This window comes from Xyrauchen texanus, chromosome 39 (assembly GCF_025860055.1).
Source record: "Xyrauchen texanus isolate HMW12.3.18 chromosome 39, RBS_HiC_50CHRs, whole genome shotgun sequence".
In the NCBI taxonomy this organism is placed as follows: Eukaryota; Metazoa; Chordata; class Actinopteri; order Cypriniformes; family Catostomidae; genus Xyrauchen; species Xyrauchen texanus.
This window is the reverse complement of record NC_068314.1, coordinates 30,909,444-30,931,688: the sequence shown is the minus strand read 5'-3', so window position 1 is coordinate 30,931,688 and position 22,245 is coordinate 30,909,444. Positions and strand designations below refer to the sequence as shown.

General features: G+C 37.2%; 2 protein-coding genes across 2 annotated transcripts; one reads left to right on the top strand and one right to left on the bottom strand.

The window, feature by feature from the left end:
* Nucleotides 1–3,037: 3,037 nt before the first annotated feature.
* LOC127632357 (DEP domain-containing mTOR-interacting protein-like) lies at nucleotides 3,038–12,932 on the bottom strand. The gene is made up of 10 exons (XM_052110903.1): nucleotides 12,837–12,932; nucleotides 9,026–9,213; nucleotides 8,619–8,797; nucleotides 8,356–8,479; nucleotides 6,674–6,852; nucleotides 6,301–6,498; nucleotides 5,867–6,004; nucleotides 3,732–3,802; nucleotides 3,542–3,646; nucleotides 3,038–3,448 (listed from the first exon to the last, which is right to left on the bottom strand). The coding sequence occupies exons 2-10, from the start codon at nucleotides 9,151–9,153 to the stop codon at nucleotides 3,323–3,325; spliced, it is 1,248 nt and encodes a 415-aa protein (XP_051966863.1). The 5' UTR covers nucleotides 9,154–9,213; nucleotides 12,837–12,932; the 3' UTR covers nucleotides 3,038–3,322.
* On the top strand, nucleotides 11,047–12,611 carry LOC127632358 (transcription factor MafB-like). The gene has a single exon (XM_052110904.1). The coding sequence runs from the start codon at nucleotides 11,219–11,221 to the stop codon at nucleotides 12,212–12,214; it is 996 nt and encodes a 331-aa protein (XP_051966864.1). The 5' UTR covers nucleotides 11,047–11,218; the 3' UTR covers nucleotides 12,215–12,611.
* Nucleotides 12,933–22,245: the final 9,313 nt, after the last annotated feature.

The window sequence follows — 22,245 nt, the reverse complement described above, 5'->3', positions numbered from 1 at the left end:
AAGTAATTTTTGATCACATTTTTGACAGGCCCCATTTCCAGCAGCCATCACTACAACACCTTATCCTTGAGTAATCATGCTAAATTGGTACTACAAAATCACGTCCCACATTTGAAAACTCTTTGGTTCGTTTGTTTCTTTTAAGTTGTCACAGTATGCAATAGACTGGCATATCTTAATGTCAATATTAGGTCAAAAATGGCAAAAAAAGAAACAGCTTTCTCTAGAAACTCATCAGTCAATCATTGTTTTGAGGAATGAAGCTTATACAATGCTTGAAATTGCCAAAATATTGAAGATTTCATACAAAGGTGTTCACTATAGTCTTCAAAGACAAAGGACAACAGGTTGTAACAAGGACAGAAAGAGATGTGAACATCCAAGATGTACAACTAAACAAGAGGACAAGTACATCAGAATCTCTAGTTTGAGAAATAGATGCCTCACATGTCCTCAGCTGACAGCTTCTTTGAATTCTACCCGCTCAACACCAGTTTCATACAACAGGGTTGGAAGGATTACTTTGAAATGTATTCCACTACAGATTACAGAATGCTGTAAAATGTAATTTGTAACTATTTAATTAGATTACTCAAGGTCAGTAACGTAATCTAAATACTTTGGATTACTTCTTCAGCACTGGTAGATTTTTTTCACTTGTTTTGACTATGAAAACTGCCAGTACAGTAAGACAAAATATACATGTTTAAAATACATTCTCAAAAAATGCGAAATATCTTATGCAGTGTTGTTTCTAAAACAAGATAAATCAAATAGGATTTTTAGATATTGTTACAGGAAAACAATACAAAAATATATGATTGTGTCTAGTAACATGTGCATGTAAAATGGCTAGAAATAACATTTCAGTTTAGCATAAAGCTGACTATTTACACAAGGTTTATTTCTATTTTCTTCTGCTCCAAACAAACTTACTCCTCTGTCTGCTCGTATGAATGTAACTCATAATTAGAAAGTGTTTCACCGCTGTTCAAATTCACTTTGGATCACATCATTTATATGTATAAATGTTTTCCATCTGAAAGGACTAAATATTAAATTAAACAAATTACAATAAAATGCAAAGTAATCTCTTCAGTAATCAAAATACTTTTCGAATGTAACCGTATTCTAAATACCAATTAGTTACATTTTAACTGTAGTGGAATACAGTTACTTATATTTTGTATTTTAAATACGTAATCCTGTTACATGTATTTTGTTACTCCCCAACCCTGCATGTTCAACAGTAAAGAGAAGACTCAGAATCGCAAAGAAAAACTCACTTTTGAAACAGAAGAAATACAGACATTGCACAACAGACAAGTGGAAATGAGTGATATATATATATCAATAGGGACCATCCTTATGTCTGGCAGGCTGACAAAAGAAAAATCAAGCAAGTTTAAGTTGTTGATTCACAAAATAATAGCACAAAGGAGGGTTTTGTTTTTTAAATTACTTATAAATATTTTGGTCAAATAAGTTTTATCACTTGAGATTATGAAATATAGTGCACTCTAAGAAATTCACATGACATGATCTTAGAAAATGTTTAATAAAACCCAGAGTTTCAGACTTATAACCCTCAGATTTGGAATATAACATGGTCAGGCCTTTGGCTTTTGCTCTATGTGTTTCCATGCAAATAAAATTCAGCTCATATTTTCCAGTTGATTTTCCAGTTGTTACAGTTTAGCTGTAATAAAACATCATGGTAATAAATTAAAAAAAAAAAAAACACACATACATACATTACAATGTTATCAGTGTGGCATTATTTATCATATCTTTATTTTGTAAACCAACTTTTCCTGAAATATATTGTATACACACTGGCAGCCAAAGGTTTGGAATAATGTACAGATTTTGCTCTTATGGATTGAATTTGGTACTTTTATTCACCAAAGTGGCATTCAACTGATCACAATGTATAGTCAGGACATTAATAACATGAAATTTTACATAAAAAATCCTGCATGTGCAGCAATGACAGCTTTGCTGATCCTTGACATTCTAGCTGTTAGTTTGTCCAAATACTCAGGTGACATTTCACCCCACACTTCCTGTAGCACTTGTCATAGATGTGGCTGTCTTGTCGGGTACTTCTCACACACCTTACAGTCTAGCTGATCTCACAAAAGCTCAATGGGGTTAAGATCCATAACACGCTTTTCCAGTTATCTGTTGTCCAATGTCTGTGTTTCTTGCTCCACTCTAACCTTTTCTTTTTGTTTTTCTGCTTCAAAAGTGGCTTTTTCTTTGCAATCATTCCCATTAGGCACCCCTGAGTCTTCTCTTTACTGTTGTACATGAAACTGGTGTTGAGCGGGTAGAATTCAATGAAGCTGTCAGCTGAGGACATGTGAGGCGTCTATTTCTCAAACTAGAGACTCTGATGTACTTGTCCTCTTGTTTAGTTGTACATCTGGCCTTCCACATGTCTTTCTGTCCTTGTTAGAGCCAGTTGTCCTTTGTCTTTGAAGACTGTAGTGTACACCTTTATATGAAATCTTCAATATTTTGGCAATTTCAAGCATTGTATAACCTTTATTCCTCAAAACAATGATTGACTGACGAGTTTCTATAGAAAGCTGTTTCTTTTTTGCCATATTTGACCTAATATTGACCTTAAGACATGCCAGCCTATTGCATACTGTGACAACTCAAAACAATGTTAAGCTTAATTTAATGAACCAAATAGCTTTCAGTACTGTTTGATATAATGGCAAGTGATTTTTTCTAGTAAGAAATTATCAATTTAGCATGATTACTGAAGGATAAGGTGTTGGAGTGATGGCTGCTGGAAATGGGACCCGACTAGATTTGATAAAAAATTAATTTTTCAAATAGTGATGGTGCTGTGTTTTACATCTGTAATGTTCTGACTATACATTGTGATGAGTTAAATGCCACTTTGGTGAATTAAAGTACCAAATTCTTTCCGAAACAGCAAAATCTGTACATTATTCCAAACTTTTGTATGCCAGTGTGTATATATATATATATATATATATATATATATATATATTATATATATTTATAAACATTTTATTCAGATATCTAATATTTGAGGATTTTACATTGTATATGAAGAAATAATATTCAAATAAAACAATATTACACATATTTAATCAGTATCACCCTGTATACAGTGACTCATTTAAAGGATTTTGCTGGGTAGTACTTGGATGTGTTCTTTGGGAGGGGCACTTTGACCATTAGACTGGGCAATAGGTTCTCTCTTTATCTGACCAAGAGGGTTCCCCACAATGAAACGCTCAACCCATTGGATTTTGTGATTTCAGTGATCTGTAATTAATCAGTCCAGTGGTTCCATCACTTCTAAAGTAACAACACAAGGTCCAGTCATCACCAGCTTCGAGAGTGAGCGATAGTCCAGATGAAGCACACTGCATCCATTCACTCGACACACAAATTGCCGCACCTAAGCAAAAATTGAGACCAGATATTGAGGGATTCTATACATTCATTATTGTGTAAGCAGATGAGTCTGTGTTCGTGTGTGTGTTATGACCACCTTAACTCCTGCTGCTGCAGCAGGACTTCCAGGATCCACAGCTTGAACATAACAAGGTGATTTTCCTCGTACTACAAAGCCCCAGCCAAGGGCATCACAGAGGATCTTTAATTATAAAACTCACATAAATAGACAGTGGTTCAAGGTTCTATTGTCATGGCCAACTGAGCATGATGTATGCAGGACTTACCGTAAGCACTCTTTTTACATAGGGAGCACCAGGAGATAACAGCTCCTCACAGGTTACATTTCTTTTCAGCACTGTCAATAACGATAATACTCATGCATTTTGTGAACAATATTTGGTAACTGATGGATTGACTGATTAGTGTAAAAAAAAAAACAATTAAATTGTATAACCCTAATTCCAAAGAATACATAATTAAAACATTTGAGACTGTATGGAAAATGCTGATTAAAACATAAAGGAGTGATTCATTCACACTCACTCATTTGAAATCAGATGATTGCAAAACGCTCCAAAAAAAGTTGGTTCAGTCGAGTGTTTACCATTGTGTGACATCACCAATTCTTCTAATAACAGGAATATTTCAGGTTCAATGCAAGTTAAGCTCAATTGACAGCATTTATGGCATCATTTTGATTACCACAAAAAATGAATTTAGACTCATCCCTCCTTTTCTTAAAACAAAATAAATAACAGTTACTTTGAGGCACTACAATGGAAGTGAATGTGGCCAATTTTTGGATGGTTTAAAAGCAGAAATTTGAAGCTTATAATTTTATAAAAGCTATTACATTAATTCTTCTGTTAAAATTGTGTATTATTTTAGCTGTAAAGTTGATTCAATTGTAATTTTTACAGTCATTTTAGAGTTTTAGGGTTTGTTGGCATTACATCGTCATGGCAACATAGTTGTCAAATTGGCTATAACTTTACACAGAAAAGGTTAGTAAGTGATTTCATCACTCTAAAATCATGTTTATATACATATTGCTTATGTCTTGTGGCTATACTTTTGAAAAAGTGAGTATTTTAATGTTCAAAAACTGGCCCCTATTCACTTCCATTGTAAGTGCCTCACTGCAGCCATTTTAAAAATTTTTTTTTAAAGAAAACAAGGGGCAAGTCAAAATTAACTTTTTTGGTAATCAATATTATGCCACAAATGCTGTTGATTGAGCTTAACTTGTATTGAACCCAGAATATTTCTTTAAGAGTTTAGCAAGCAGATTTTTCCCCTATTCATCCATTATGTAGGTCTTTAGCTGCACAGTTGTATGGAGCCTATGTTGCCATATTGTGCTCTTCATGATGTGTCACAAATTGTCAATTGGAGACAGGTCAGGACTGCAGGTTGGCCAATCCAGCACCTGGATACTCTGCTTACACAGCCACGCACTTGTAATCTGGCCAGGATGTGGTTTGGTGTTGTCCTGCTTGAAAACCACTTCTGAATATGTGTGATCTCTGACATGGATTATACACTTTCTTAAAACTGTAATTCGTCCATAATGGATATCATAACATGGGCTCGGGAATTCTTCTTTAACTTTTCAGTCAACGCCATTCAATGTTCATCCACAGATGCAAGTTAAGGCTTTACTATGTAAAGCAGAAGCCATATATCAACACTATCCAGACGTGCCATGACATCTCTGGGCTCGATCTCATTAGATGGAAAGTAGAACAGTGGAATCTGTGAGGGCACCATTAATACAGAACTAAAATGTAAAATGATGGAGCAGCATATACTGCCATCCAGATGCTGTCTTTTCCAGAGACCTCCCTGCATTTTTCAAAAGGACAACGGGAAACCACTTACTACCTGATTTACAGGTTTATGGCTGTGTAAGCAGAGAGTGTGTGTGCTAGATTGGCCTGCCTGCAGTCCTGACCAGTCTCCAATGTATGGTGCATATTCAATGCAAAATACATTAACAAAGGCCTTCTACAACTGCGCAGCTGAAGACCTGCATAATGGATTAATGGGAGGAGATTCTGCTTATTTAACTAAACAAACTTGTTTCTTCAATGCACAAATGCTTAAGTGTTATTAGAAGAAATGCCGATGTCTCGACACTTGACTGTCCCAACTTTTTCAGAGCGTAATGATTTGAGATAAGTCTACATTTTCAGAAAAACAATTAAATTCTCAAGTTAAAACATCAAATAATGGGTTGTTCTAGTGCTTTCAATATAGCACTGGGTGAACAGAATGTACAAATCACTTGTTTTGTTTTTATGAACTTTTTCCATACTATCCCAATTTTTTGAAATTTGGGTTGTACTTTGTAACTATCAGCTTTATGCCTTGAGATGATTCATAAAAGCATGCAAATGTATATAATGCATATTTGAACCTGATTTAGGATTGGATTGTATTGCAAGGGCAATGGTAAGAGGGGCAGTGATTGGGTTTCCGCTTGAACTGTGCTGCTGGTTGGTCAAACTTCCACATCGTCCATTTGTAGTCACGTTTAAATCTTTAGTAGGTTGATCTGGAAGAAATTATAAATTAATAAAGTTTATACACAGGGTTTGTTATCTAGAAACATATTTTAATGTTCTATACCTGTGGTCCCCAACCAGGGGGCCTCAGCAAACCTCCATGGGGGCCTCAAATATAATTTTTATTTTATTTAAAATTAGTTCAATTAAAATGACATTTAATTTAAATGATGAAATTAGCTAAAATCATCATGCAGGCCCAAAATAGCTGGAATACCAAATTAATCATGATAAGCATTTGAATCTATTATTGGTATATGCAACCTATTTGTAATCATTTATCTACCAGATAAGAAGTTAATGTTGCCCTCAGATGACAGTGTGAAATGACTGTCTGCATGGTCCTCTTGGTTCTGCTGTGATAAACATTCAACATCCTCACTTTCTGTTTCATGCAACAGTTCAGAGAGCCTGTGGCGCCGGCGGAAGTTAATGCAGAATTGATACAGCAGCCCACTGTCAAAGAAGTGGTGCTTCAGAGAGACTGCAGAAAGAAATGGAGAGTGGAGTGTCTCAGCAAAGTGATATGATGCGACAGAGATGATATTACAAAGAGGTTCTCATTCTGTATGCAGGTATGTTCTAGTTCTGGCCAAGGGGTAAATAAAACACACACTATCATTAACTTAACTATATTTTATATTGATAATTGTTCTCACCATGTTGAATGATATCATGCTCTAGTAGAGCCCTGCAGAGCTCTAATCCCTGTTTTCGACTCTCTATTTCACCATTCTGTAGAAGCCAATCAATTAAAATGTAACCAGGGAAAGAACGTTCATAAGCCACTCCATTTTCTTGTCTCAGCTGTAAGATGGTGTCTTTGCCTATAATTAGACTGTAAAAAGCACAAGACAAATTTTGAAACATTGTGGATAATCACTTTTAGAACATATACGGATCATACACAAGACTCACTGCTGAGTTAATGGCTTCAAATACAAAACAAAAATAAACACATCCGGCTTGCTTGAAAAAATCATTCTGTCACTGAGGTGGGGTCTTGTGTTCTTGTCAAGTGAACAATGAGCTTCTTCTTTTACTGACGAACTCACAAGACTTCAAGCTGATCTGAATGTTTTCATCGCACTCAGCTGCATAACATCACAAACGCTGATTGCAATCCTTAATGATTCTTTCATCAAGCATTTTTCCAACACTTAAACGCCATTAGAAAGTGAAGCCACAACAATCGGTTTTTATTGAGCGTATTTTTTTACTCACTGAAAGCTGCATATGGACATATGTTTTCTACAGCCAGCCTCATGGGGCATAAATACACAATTCACGCATCATAAAGGCGTTTTCACACCTGGCCCGTTTAGATGTAGTCTTTTGGTGGCTAGATTAGATCTGGTTGCATGTTGTGGCAGGGCGGAGGGCGGGGCCGGGTCGTGATCCTACACACCCGGACCCGTGTTAGGCTAATCAAGCCTCCGAGAGGGACAAAGGTGGACTGCAGAGGATTGTGCGAGAGAGAGAGATCGTTTACGGACATGTCCGTCATGTGTGTGTTTGTGTCTTTTAAGTTTCTCATTAAAATATTATTTATATAGTCAAGCCGGTTCTCGCCTCCTCCTTTCTATTGACTGCGTTACACTGATTAGCCTAATACTGGACCGGGTGTGTAGGAACACGACCCGGCCCCGCCCTCCGCCCTGCCACATTTGTTTAAAATGGTGCTTCACTTTTTCTCTGTATGTGTGTGTGCAAGCGTGGGAGAGAGAGAGAGAAAGAGCTCCATGACCATGAGAACAGGTATTTTCAAGTAATGCAAAAGCAACTACACTGACGTATAGAAAAAAAACACAACGGAAATTTTACAGTTTTGGTCCATTTTAAAATATAACCTTGTGAAAGTGAACTGAACCACCAATTGTCTAAATTCGATGCGTACCCAATGCCTCAGATTGATGAACTGCTTGATCGGTTAGGCGCAGCTCGCTTATTTGACACTGGATTTAACAATGGGATATTGGTAGATCCCCTTAACTCCTATGTCCCGTGACAAGACGGCATTTTCCACACCGTTCGGATTACACAAATTTGTGACAAGACCTAAGATTAAAAAGGAGGGGAGACAGTTCCTGGGGCTGGCTGGCATTTTATCGTAGTTTTGTTCCTAATTATTCGACCATCACCAGCCTGCTGACTGATCTCACTGAAAAAGCCCCATTCACTTCCATTGTACGCGCCTCACTGTAACTCAGATTTTTGCTTTTTTAAAGAAAAGGAGGGACGAGTTAAATCTATTTTTGTGGTAATCAACAACAACATTATGCCACAAATGCTGTCGATTAAGCTAAACTTGTATTTCATTCTTACTGAGAAAATGACTTACTGCTCATACAGCCATTGTCCACGCATGAAGAGCTTAACCTCTATGTTGAAAGGAAATGTACCATCATCCTCTCTGAATCTGTACAAGTATTTGGCATCTTTGAACATGGGCCACTTGTCACACACTAAAAAGAATTGAGAAATTGTTGTTTGTACATTGAAATGTGCAACCTAGTCATCCAAGCACAAATGTGAGATTAACACAGAAGGACAGCAGACATGACCTTGTTGTCTGACAATCCTATTCTTTCTTATTTGTTGTACCGTGATGTATGATATCATGGTCCACGAGGTGCTGCATGAGCTGGACAGCAGATTCTCGATCTGGCACTTCCTTACGAGCAATCAGCCAATCAATTATCTCCTGAGCCACAAAACAATTGGGGTACGTGCGCAAATGGTATCTGCGGTCCTTAATCAACTTACTATCATGCAGTCGCAATCTTCAAAACAGAGATGGTTGTATCAGAACCATTGTTATGTCATTACGTGTCTATAACAGAATAATCTATGCTTTAATATCAAACAGAAATCCTTAAATAGTGGTGTGAAGTCAATAAATTACAATTATGAGGTGGTGAGATGTTAAATATAATCAAACAGAAATACATTGTAGTTGCCCTCCTGAGACTATGGTTTGATAGTATTACTTCCTTATTAAAATGGCATACCTTAGCAGTTCTCCGGCAATCATTACCTCTGCCTTTTGGTGCCTTGTCATTGCTGTACTTTGAATGTTGCCCAGTAGCTCCATGAATGTTCTTTCATGTCTGTGGTTTTGTGCACTTGTTTCCTTCATTTTATTGGTGCGCTTGTGTTTACTAAATATCCACTGATCCGAGACACCAGTTCTTCAATGCTGTGAAATGTTGTGAACACAAATATATTCTCTCTTTCTGTCTATTTCCATGTCACAAGAACTCTATTGTCTTACATTTAGGGTGGTTTTACAGACAACACCCTGTAAACCACTTTAACTATTAAAAAGTGAATTGGCTAAATCTTGAATTCTCCCTATAAAACAGCAAACTTTTCTGCATAATGAGATTTTGCAAAACATAACAGAAGTTTTAAATAATGGCCACATGGTGTCAGTAAAAGAGTAAATAGAGAAATATGCCATAATACCACATATATGCCATAATACCATAATACCAATAAGAGTTTTTAGAAAGCCTGACATTATAACTTTGGACAACGGTCCAAAAACCATCTTAGCTTATATTGGTTTATACATATCTTAAAACTAATTCACTTGTATAAGTTATTTAATCTTTCATATTAGCAAAGGCAACTACACAGATTACACTTATTGCATTTTCTTCCATTAATGCGTCTTAAATTGGGTGACAGAGATAACGTATGTGTTTCTTTAACTTCAAGCACTTTTATGTACTTTTAAAATTGCATTTTTGTTAAATGAAGGTCACATGAACTATCTTTTATTATTATTATTATTATTACTTTACCATGCCTTTATTATTCATTTTTTCTTTCATATTTTTCATCCATATTATTATATTGGCAATATTATTCATCTCCTTCTATGAAGGGGAGACCGGGGTTGTTTAATACAGAGTTGTATTTGGTAATTAATTTCACAAAGTGTAACATCTAAATATTCACATTTCAGTGAATACAGTAACTTTTACTTACATATCTGATGTACACGATACTTAAATTATCTTAGTAATATTTAAAATGAGCACTTCATACCTTTCACATTTTAAAATATTCTTCTAAACACATTTAATCGTGTATGACATGACAGCACAGGAAGGCTTAATGCATTCTATATTGTCTATTAGACAACATCACCTTGCATTATTGAAGATAGAAAACAGGATGTAGACCTGCGCACACAGATTTCCACACTTGTTGCATAAAAAACGATGACGGTAACTATCAACAGATCAATTTTTAGATCATCAACGAGTCATTTTGAGTCGAAAATTAACTTCAGACACCACAAAACCAGAATTTACCTAAAATAACAACTAAATTAACTATAAAGCGTATGTAAATAAAACAGCAAAAAGTGAAACCATGCAAACTCATAAATGATTCAATGCTTGGAACACCAGCTTCGAAAAGTTACGTAAAATTTACTTCTTTTATTTACCTTTGAAATACGCAGAAGTGTGAAATTATCAGAAGGACTGGTACATGTTTACACATTGTAAAGATAGCAAACAATCATGAATTATATTTACTTAAAAGCTAAAGCATTAATTTGTACATGTTTGAATGGAGTAATATTTACATGTTTGAATAGTATTTACTTCATATTTTTAGGTTCAAGCTCAAACTAAATATTAAATTGAGAAAGTATCCTAATTAATATTTTCTGCAATATTTACAACAACAAAAAAAAAAATCTGTGTGTCATGCATCATTTCCACTAATGCTGTTTAACACAACGCATAGGCCAACAGTAATTTGAGATGTGGAGGAATGTAAATTACTTTTAGATTTACTTTCAATATTTCTGTGAATGCATGTTTGTAGGTTGTTATTAGTAGACAAATTAAATAAACTAGTGTGTTTAAAAGTCTGTTTTCTAAAAGTTGATAGGGCCAAAAGTGCCCATATTTAAACACCCTTCTACAGTTGTTCTCTTGCGACATCTTCTGCTGTTTGAAGAGGGCGTGGCCTTTCTGCGCGGCTGCTTTTAAAGCAGCGTGATTTACTTTATTTTCAACATACATCTTGCACTGCTCGCCGAGAGACCGTCTGAAATAAGAACAGCGATAAGTTGTCTTTTATGTTGAAGTTGTGGAATCGCGTTTTTCGAACATATTAATGACACCTAAACTACAGTCATAATTTGGAAACTAGTTGCTGACTTCATCGAATCTTGCATCATGGAGCAGCATGGTCTTTTGGACTTGGCCAAAAATCAGCAGAATTTGGACTACTGTGACTTTGACATGACGAGGTTTGACGTGAAAAAGGAGTCAGCAGTGTTGGGACCCGAGCGTCAATTCATTCAACAGTGCAGTCTACACGTACCAGGCTCCGTGTCCAGCACACCCATGAGCACCCCGTGTAGCTCCGTGCCTTCATCACCCAGCTTCAGCCCGAGTGGACAGAGAAACGGTGCTGAAAATCTCTACAGCTGGACCCTGAGCACGGGGGCTTATCCACAGCACGCAGATCCTCACTGTCTCGATCTCACACCTGAGGATATCCGGGAAGCCCTAAGCGCAAATCTCATGCACGGGCACCCGACGCCGCAACAGATGCATCCAGAGCAGATCCATCAGGCTGATATGGAGGAATACAGAAGCATGGGTCAGTTCCACGCGCCAAACGTGCATCCGTATAATCACGATCAGTACACCGATCTCGATGCACTCCAGATGCGCGACTTTGCGCACGGTAAAAGCGTCGACCAGTTCATGCAACACCTCGAATGTTCACCACAAAGTGCCACGCACCTGCTGAAGTCCCACAACATCCACCAACAGCAGCATCACAGACGGAGCGAGCGCGGCGTCAGCGCGGAGAGCCGCTTCTCAGACCAGCAGCTGGTGTCCATGTCCGTGCGCGAACTGAACCGACACATCCGCGGCATGAGCAAGGACGATATTATCCGCCTGAAGCAGAAACGCCGTACCCTAAAAAACCGGGGGTACGCGCAGTCGTGCAGACACAAACGTGTTCAGCAGAAACACACACTGGAGCACGAGAAGACGAGCCTCGCGACTCAAGTGGAGCAGCTGAAGCACGAGCTCAATCGGTTAGTGCGCGAGAGGGACGCGTATAAACTCAAATGCGAGAGACTAGTTGTCGGAATGAAGTGCAAGAACAATGGATCCTCCAGTGAAAATCCATCATCGCCTGAATTCTTGCGATAATTGAACTCATTGTTAAGGCAATCTTTGGACATGTGGCCTACTTAGGATTTCTTAAGTTTATGTTGAGGAAAAGTAGAAAAGGTGTTTTAGTTCTGTCATTCAGTAGATATTTTATATTTTTCACTCTATCTCTGACATGTCAAGCTGGTTTTGATATTGTATCGTTTATCTGCTTGTTTTCACAAAAGCCTGCATCAGTCATCTCGGCTATGCAAATGACATTCGACCCTTTTGGCAGTAGATGCATTGCAATGGTGTGTTTTTTCTTCTTCTTTATGTTAGGTCTTGTGGCATTATATATTTTGCATTTGTTGAAATAATCGTAATTTTGTTCCCTAAAGACGTAAACAATTGTGATTCACATTTCATATTTTCCTCCAGAATAAATTTTTACAGAAAAATGCATTCTCCCTAATCTTTGTCTTATGTTTCACAAGAATAACCTTTTCCAATAGAAAGCACTTTTTATATGTATCCCATCAACCTAGACATATCATCCATTAAATGTCAACATCTAGACTGACATGAAACACGTAAACCATAGATGCATAAACATACAAATTTTTGCACACAGAAAAGGGAAAAGATTAAGAGAGAGAGAGCATAAAAAAACAGAACCCACTTGCTGCAACCTTTGACCTGTTTAACGGATGTTTCCTGAGACATCTGTGTTTGTAATGACTCGAGAGACTCGGAGAAGAGCTGTACAGCACTGATTGTACCAAGGTGGAAGTAAACTTAGCCCTTTGCCCTCTACTTAAGAGGGAAGCAAAGGCCATCTATCTGACATGTTGTTGTATTTCTCTGAAAAGTAATGAGCTTCACTAAAAACTCCAATGACACTGAACGTTTTACTGGAATTGAAAACATTCCATGAAAGGACAGGATTTTGACTCCACAACTACTGATAGATTTGGTTCCTGTAGCTCAACTGGCAGAGCATGGAATTAGTAATGGCAAGGTCATGGGTTTGATTCCCAGGGAACATGCAATCACATAAAATGTACACTTTAAATGCGCTGTAAGTTGTTTTGGATAAAAGCCTATGCCAAATGCATAAACGTAAAGATATGAGTGATCTAAACTCTAAATCACGAATAACGTGTAGCTTCAGAATACTTGTACTTCTGTTATGAAATTAAAAGATATAAGTGTGCAAAGTCCGTAAAGGCAATATCGATTGCACGTTGTTAATTAAGGGAGATTAAATGAGTGCAGCGAGTCCACAAACAGTGTTTGTTATTTTTGTTTTTCACAACTCGCCTTTCTCGGGAAATCTCCAAACAACATGTGTGGCAAAATGGCCTTTAACCCTTGACCTTGTTGTCAACTCCTTAACAGTTAGTGCAAGATTGACCGCTCTGTAATGACATGCCACCTGTGCAATACAGATAGCCACTTGCAGATCACAGGTGCAAAAGCGGTGTTTCACTAAGCAATAGCTTCTCTTTTTCAATATGAAAAGGATCTTGTCACTGTCTTCCAAAAGAATACTTGTTATAAATCAGAGTGAACTCACTTATCAATACAAATTGAACCGAACATGAGTGACATTCATCTAGGTCAGTGTATTGTTTTGTAAGCATTTTGGACATATTCTGCCATTTCTGTATAGAAGTGCATGGTTTTTCAGATTTTTGCTGATCAATAGGCATCTGATATAGCATTAGTTAGAATTTAATCATTCTCCATCGCTCCTCCATTTGTGTCTTTTAATGGCAAAAAACTCACAGCGTACATAGTGCTATTGTAAAAGTCAACAACCTTTTTCCTTGCGCGTGAGATATTGTGGCTAATGTCTAAACCTTTCAGACCCTTTCCTTTCCTTCCACTCTTCTGCTATTGCCCGAGGGGGAGGGGACGATTGAGTCAGCACTCTGCCCATGGTGTCTGCTTGTCTGTGGCATCAGAGGGTAACTGAGATGTGAAAGACTGAGACAGGAAGAGACCAAGAACAAGCAAAAGTGCAGGAAAGTTGCAAACGTGGTCATAGACCAACAAGGGTTTTATTGGATTCAGTTCTACAACATCTACAGTGGGAGTCCAGTTGTGAAAATGCATCTATTTTGAATTTTTCCCCATTACAAAAGAGATTATAACTATAACAATTTGAGTGAAAAGTTCAAGTGAAAAATTCACATACATTTTTTGAATTTATTTGTATGTATTTTATACGTCCCTCTTTTGCTTTATTGGCATGGACTCCACAAGTTTGTTCAAAACCTGATGATCATGCTCTCCAGCATGATTTGATAATGTTGAAAAGAGCATCTAGTGTGCTTCAGTGGATGCATGGAAATCTGACCTTTTGTACAACGGTGTGAACATGGGTAGTGTCACAAATGTGCTTGTTTGATTAAGGACTTAGAAATAGTGCAGTTTTAAAAGGATTTTTCACCCAAAAATCTAAATTCTACACTATTTACTCACTGTGGTGATGTGGGCGTGGCTGAGCGACATCTGTGGAGAGCGAGGCTGGGAGAGTAAAAACGGTAAGGATTGACACCTGTGGAAAATTATCTTTAACAGCTGTTCTGTGTTACAGTAAGAGCTGGAGAGGGATAAAAATCTAGACCTCCAGAGGAGAGACACAGACACACGCAGCAGAGTTTATGTGTGTGCATTTATGTTGTGCTGAAAAGGAAACCGTTTGGTGTCATTGAAAAGTGTATTGAATAAAGAGATATGTTGGATTGTTTATCTGGCTCCTGCTTCCTCATTCACGAGAGAGCTAGTGATTTGTTACACTCACCCTCATGATATCCCAGGTGTGTATGACTTTCTCTCTTCACCAGAACACATTTGAAGAAAAATAGAAAGATATTTAACTCAGTAGGTCCTTAAAATGCAAATAAATGGTGATCAGACTTTCTGTTTCAAAAAAACCCCAGACAATCAGCATAATCGTCATCCAAACAACTTCAGTGGTTAAATTCATGTCTTCTAAAGAGACACAATTGCTTTTTGTGTGAAAAGATAAATATTTAATACTTTTTAACTCTAAATCATCACAGTGGCGGTATGTGTGTGATGTAATCGTGTTGGCATGCAAAACTCATGAGAGCTGATGTACGTGCAACCTACCCAGAAGAGCAGCGCTGTTTACAAGTGAGTAGGAGGAACACTGTATAGTAGCTTGGTTTGGTTTTTGTTTAGATATGTATTTGTATCTGTTTCTTTACTTACAATGGTAAGTTTGTGTGCTCATCCTGGATATCTCAACTGAGTGGAGAACATGAGATTACATCTGTATCATGGCAACGCGAATAGGTCACACCAGTGTCCTTGTGAACCCCACCCTCTCATGAAGCTTATACTGGAAGTGATGATTTATTGTTAAAGTACTTAATATTTATATTTTTCACACCAAAAATGATCGAATCACTTTAGAAGACATTAATTTATCACTGTCTGTGATTTTTAGAGCTTCAAAAGAGAAATCATCATTCACTTGCATTTTAAGGACCTACCGAGATAAGATATTTTTCTATATTTCTTCAAATGTGTATCGCTGGAGAAAGAAAGTCATACACACCTCGGATATCATGAGGCTGAGTAAATGATGAGAGAATTTTCACTTTTGGGCAAATCTATCAAAATGTTTCCATCTGTTTTAGAGTTCCTAAAATCCCCAAAACTTAGATTTTGAATCCCAAATGTTCAATGTGGACACCTTATAATAATAATTACCTAGCACCTTTTTGTATTTTATGATTTTAGCATTTTGTAAATAAGAATTTGCAAATAAACATCTGTAGTTACAGTACAGTGACCCCAGCAACTCTTAAGACTCCAGTTCAGTTAAACCACTAAACATTCTCTCGCAGAACATCAACACTGAGTCAAAAGTACCTGGTCTGTCAAGCAGAACTTGGCTGGTCAGAACTGGTCTGTTCCTGCTTTCAGGCTGTTTTGTAGAGTGGATAATACCAAAGTCTCTCTCTCTCTCTCTCTCTCTCTCTCTCTCTCTCTCACCCTTCACGTGAATAGTGGCAGCCGTGTGGCACTGAGGATGGATGGGGATGTATGGGGCTTCCTCTTTCACTTCCTAAATAGGGGTCTGGTCAAGTGACTTTGTCCGAGAGTGAGGAGAGACGAAGTGAAGGAATGCAATGTGGCGGTGGGGTTTGTGGTTTCCGCTTAGGATGTCCACTTGTTTCTGTGTTTGGAGCTATGACAGTTAGTGGGGGAGCTGTGATTCATTGTGATTAACCATTTCACAAGCAGTCAGGATCAATGAACTTATCATCTAATTTTCGTACGTTCTAATGACTGATTTTACCATAACAGTGCACTGCGTTTATTTGGGCACCATGCGGATGTCAAAGTCTACTTAAGATTAAGATCCAAGAGTATTTTATTGAATATTTACAGTGGGGTTCAAAAGTCTGTGTCCACTTGTGAAAATGTTGCTATTTTGTAGTTTCCTATTTGAATACAGTTTTCATTTCAAATGGTATTATCAGCCGAAGAGTTGAATGAAAAATGTACATAAATTTCACAATTTCTGTTTTACAATTTTTATTAAATTATAGCATGAACTGAAGCTGTAATGAACTCCACAAGTGTGCAAAATCTGATGATGTTCCAAAGACTCAATGGAAGCTATGAAATTTGACCTTTTGTACAAAGGGGTTAACGAGGTCAATTACTGTGTTTCTTATTCATTTTATGTCATCACATTTCTTTGTTTTACATATTTCAAAATCTTAAAACAAAACAAAACAAAAACGTTTTGTTCATTTCATGGTTTAAATTCAATTTTGAATACCAGATTTTCAATCTGGACACAAACGTTTGAAATCCACTGTACATTTTGCAATTGAATTTACAAGTTCACATTTTTTTTCTTTCCATTTAGATTTTTTTGCTTAAAATTATTTTTCACATAAAAGTTAAAAGTTAACTAACCTAAACTATATGCGAAGGTGTACATGGACCTTTGCAAATAAGTTTATTTGACACTTTCTTTCAGATGAGCAGCTACGGACTGTTCTCTTGTGCGTCAGAATTGATGACAGCATTTAATGAGCACACAACATGCACATGACCCACTAAGGAGAACTCAGGAGTTCTCACACACTGTCACTTCCCTATAGACCTCTGGCAGTAATTCACTTGCATTTTAGCCTGCTAAAGCACTGGGTTAAACTGGCCCATCTAATTCAGTGGGTCATTCCTTTGTTAAAGTCTGATGTGTACCATGTTATTTAAAGACCAGAAATAGAAAAAGCCCAGAAAGAAAGGCTTTTCATGAGCACAGAGGTAATAGAAAGTAACTAAAATACAAGAATAGAGCAACAAGATTGCATCCTGAATATTAAACCCAGTGATCCAATTCTCAATTTACAGATGCACAGTCACACAGAGGTTTCTTGCATTTGTTTTCTTGAATAAGATTAGCTTTTAAACCTAGACCAATCTATATAATCTATATCACTCAAAGTACGCTAGTATGTAGTATGCTAGTGCTTCTGGCTATGCAAGCTTCATTTTGTGATAACTTTGAATTGACAAAGGAACGATGTGATAAATTCTTAGCGTTGTCACAAGGGGCTCTATAGCGGACATTAACATAAACTCTGCTTTTCTGTCTATGTTTTTGTCCACTGTTTTCGTGACAGATCTACAATTTGAAGAGAATTTTGCTGAGAACGTTAGTTCAAGTCACAGCATGGTCTCATTGAATCATGTTACTTTAACAACATTTTTGCAAAGTGACTTTTAAGTAGCTCACACAATACTATCTTGTGATATCGAAACACTTCTACTACGTGTGTGATTTGTAAAGCGATACATTTTAACATTTGCATTACATATCCAACTACATTTACAAGCTTATTCTAGTGCTATCAAGTTGCGCTGTGGCTTTACTGATGGCTATACTCGACACGTGAGCCGAAAGTGTTATAGAAGCACCACAAAATAACGTGGTTGCAAACGTGATTTGTTGATTTAAAATTCAAAATAGCGTCATCTGTTTTTTTTATCTCACATTTGCTTTTTATGAAACTATTGGTAAGGTTTAGGTTTAAATTTTAGGGTATGGATGTAGGTTTTGCAGATTTAAAGGGATAGTTCACCCAAATATGAAAATTCTCTCATCATACTCACCCTCATGCCATCCCAGATGTGTATAACTTTTTTCCACTGCTGAACACAAATTAAGATTTTTAGAAGAATATTTCAGCTCTGTTGGTCTATACAATGGTAAGTCAATTCTGAAGCTCCACAAAGCTTATAAAGGCAGCATAAAAGTAATCCATACAAGTCCAGTGGTTAAATCAATGTCTTCAGAAGCAATAATTGAGGGTGAGAAACAGATCAATATTTAAGTAATTTTTTACTATGAATCTACTTTCAAACAGCCCTTCAACAAACATTCACAAGAGTTAATATTCTTAGGGTTTTTTTGCCGATTCGCATTTTTCATGCATATTGCCACCTACTGAGCAGGAAGGAGGAAGAAAAAAAGGGAGAGATAGAGCAAATGAAAATAAATAAATTATATTTGCACAACTGCCCTATAGATGGCAATAGACACCGAATCAGCAAAAACAGAAGAAGAAGAAGAACTCTTTAGAATGTGCATAGGAAGGCTGTTTGAAAATGGAGGTGCAGCGTAGTTCTAGCGGGAAGACTAGCAGCTGTACATCATCACATCATTAGCTGGGTAATTTCCAGCCAATCACATGTAAGCCATTGCTTTATAAGTCCGCTCACAATCTATCACATTGCTGTTTCAGTGTGCTAACACGGCAACCTCCACCACCCCACCACCACCAGTTGAGCCCTGTCCCGCACGGGGGTAGGCTCCTCGCCACTGCCTCCTATCTCCGGCAGGACATGACGGTTCCGGGTACAACTCCCTCGGACCGCCGGACAGGGCCTACGCCAAAGAGAGAGACATTACTTTGTGTTTTACATTTATCAAATAAATGGCATCTTAAACTTCACTCAAGCCTACGTGTCTTCCCGATTGAAGTAGATTTATAATAAAAAAAGGGCTTTCATATTGATCTCTTTCTCACCCTCACCTACCATTGAGCTTCTGAAGATACTGAGTTAACCAATGGAGTTGTAGGTATTACTTTTATTCTGCCTTTATGTGCTTCTTGGACATGCAAAGCATTGGTCATCATTTACCTTCTTTGTGAGGACCAACAGAGCTGAAATATTTTTCTGTTTGTGTAGATTTGAGCAGAAGAATGAAAGTCATACACATATGGGATGGCATGAGTGTGAGTAAATGAGAGAATATTCATTTTTGGGTGAACTATCCCTTTAAAGCTAGATAAAGCATTAACAATTTGGGAAAATTTTGGACATTTCACTTCAGAACTGCAGTGATACGTGCAACGAACCACGTCATTTCTTTTTGCCAAAATGTAGCAACAATCACGTAATTTTCATGAGTTCAGACTACTAAGTTGGCATGTATTTAGCCAGCTACCTGAATAATAACCCATCAGATATTAGAAGCTAACTCTATTACCCCCTTGATTACTTAGGTTTGTTTCCATGACAATTACGTCCAACAGGAGTGCCTGTTTATGCTGCATTGTCCAAACATTCTCGTTTGCGTTTGTGTACAGGTGCAAAGTATATTTCTGCCTAAAAGGCTTTGCTTGCAGTTGTACTTCAGTACAAAACAGCATCGCTGTGCTAAAACCTTCGTCACAAACTGAATTACCCAATCAATCATGTGTTCAAAGGAACTCAAGAGCTGACTAACGGTTTTCATTGAATACAGAGATTCGCCATGCTTTCCAGCAGTCTTAATATAGTATAGGTGGAGTCAAATGCAGTTGAATAACATGGTGTAACTATGATTAACGATTGTGGTTCCTCATACACAGAAAGCAAATGGGTAGATATGAGTGTTTCTGTATCTCAAATGTTTCCAAAATGTTTTATGTTCTTTCATCAAAACATGAAATTGGGCATGGATGAAGGAGCTGTTGAAGTAGCTCAGTGTTGTGACATTATTATTGCAAAATAATGAGTCAGCTTAATGTTCGGCTCTAGTTAAATGTCCTTCGTATATCAGAGATAAGTAACTATCAAAGTTTGTGTTAACAAGTATGAAGAACACAAAACACAGAAACCCAACAATAACTCCCCCCATCCAGGATAGCTGGTGTTTTGACACTCATTTTTAGGAATTTGTTTGTCACTGCTGATCTTCAAACCAGGTCGTAACAGGAGCATGATGGCTAGAAGACATGGGGGACAGAGAAGATGAGCTTTCCCACAGTTAGCAAACAGGGATCGGACTCCAAAATCTGTTATCAGGCCTCACAATCTCATGTTGAGCTTGCTTGTCAGCACTTTCTCCGCTGAGGGCATTTGACACTCTCACTCTGGCTTATGAGCATCAACAGAATGGGGAAGTTGTAAGTAATGTGTTAATTTGAGGTAACATTTTATGGCAAGAATGCGAACCACAGACAGATACAGTGGCCCCAAAAAGTATTTGGATGCTTAAGTCACACTTAAATGGTTTGAATGGCTTTTCATTAGATAACAAAATACACAAAAACACAAGCAGACATTTCCAGCAAAACATTACACAAAAAGAGGATGGATGCTTTCTGGTTGTCAGATGTTACGTGGAACATGTTAATGTACTCTGCTACAACCCCTGTGTGAGCTTGAGGGGAACTGACTCAAGCATTCACTGAAAAAAATCTCCTTGCCACCAGTTGGATAAATGTAATTGGAAAAATGGCTCTGAAAAAAGTCAGTTAGTTCTGAGTAATGGTCTTGCATCATTTGTGTGCAGTTGCCAATTGTTTCGATATTTGTTTTAAATTTAATGACATGCAGACATTTTTAAGTGTGACCATAGTTTGGGTCCACTGTACACTCACGGAGCACTTTATTAGGAACACGTACATCTACTTATTCATGCAAATATGTAATCAGCCAATCATGTGGCAGCAATTCAATGCATACAAGTGTGCAGATTCAGTTAATGTTCACATCAACCTTTAGAATGGGGAAAAAATGTGATCTCAGTTATTTCGACAGTGGCATGATTGTTGGTGCCAGATGGGCTGGTTTGAGTATTTCTGTTTGCAGGACACTTTTGGTTACTCACTATGTCACATTCAGTTTAGACAATCATGTGCATCATGTGCTAATATATAAATAAACTGGTTTCATTCAAGTCATATTTATTATTTAACATTATAAATTGACCTGAATACATTTGGTTACACAAACAAAATAAATTGTTTTTAAAACCACAGCACACCTGATAAATTATCAGCGGGTGATTTAGCTGATGAAAGTCGCATGACTGAAATGTGGTATTGATTCATTAAATTGTTCATTCGCAAGCAGCAGCAGTGTGTAAGATGTTGTTTCTTGTTTACATATAAGGGTTAGGTCAAGTAAAAATGGCTACGGTAACAAGTTCAGGTTAGTAATTATTATAGTGTGCAGAAACCTTTAAAATAATTATGCACAATGTTGATCAACAAATCTAAAAGGCAGTAATTACACCAACACAGAAGCTGATAAAATGAGCCTAAAGTTTTGTAGTTATGCAGCCAAGCGATTATTAAAAATGGCAATATGGCATAAACTCATTGCACTCATTAGTAATGTTCAGCCATTAGATGTCAGTTACATTTGCTGACATTTGAATGTCTGTGCATTCATTCATTCTTATGTTTTAGCTTCTACAAAGTCACCACCCAGCTCTGTGCATTCTCTAAACCAAATTGTACAACATGTACTTTAAAAGATATTAAACTGGTATGCCTTTAAAACACCTGTTGCCTCCTTTTCCTTCACTATCCACTCCAGTTCATCCATTTCAAAAAATAAAAAAAGTCAAATGATGTTTTAGATTTGAAAAGTAAATCATGAACTGGCATGGCAATTGATATAGGCCTATGTCTACAAGACATACTAAAAAAGCATTTAAGCATAGGCTTTTATATCAGTTGGTTTTCAAGATCATGAGAAGCATACATTGAGTGTTTTTAGACTTTTGACTGGTAGTGTATGAAGACAATGCC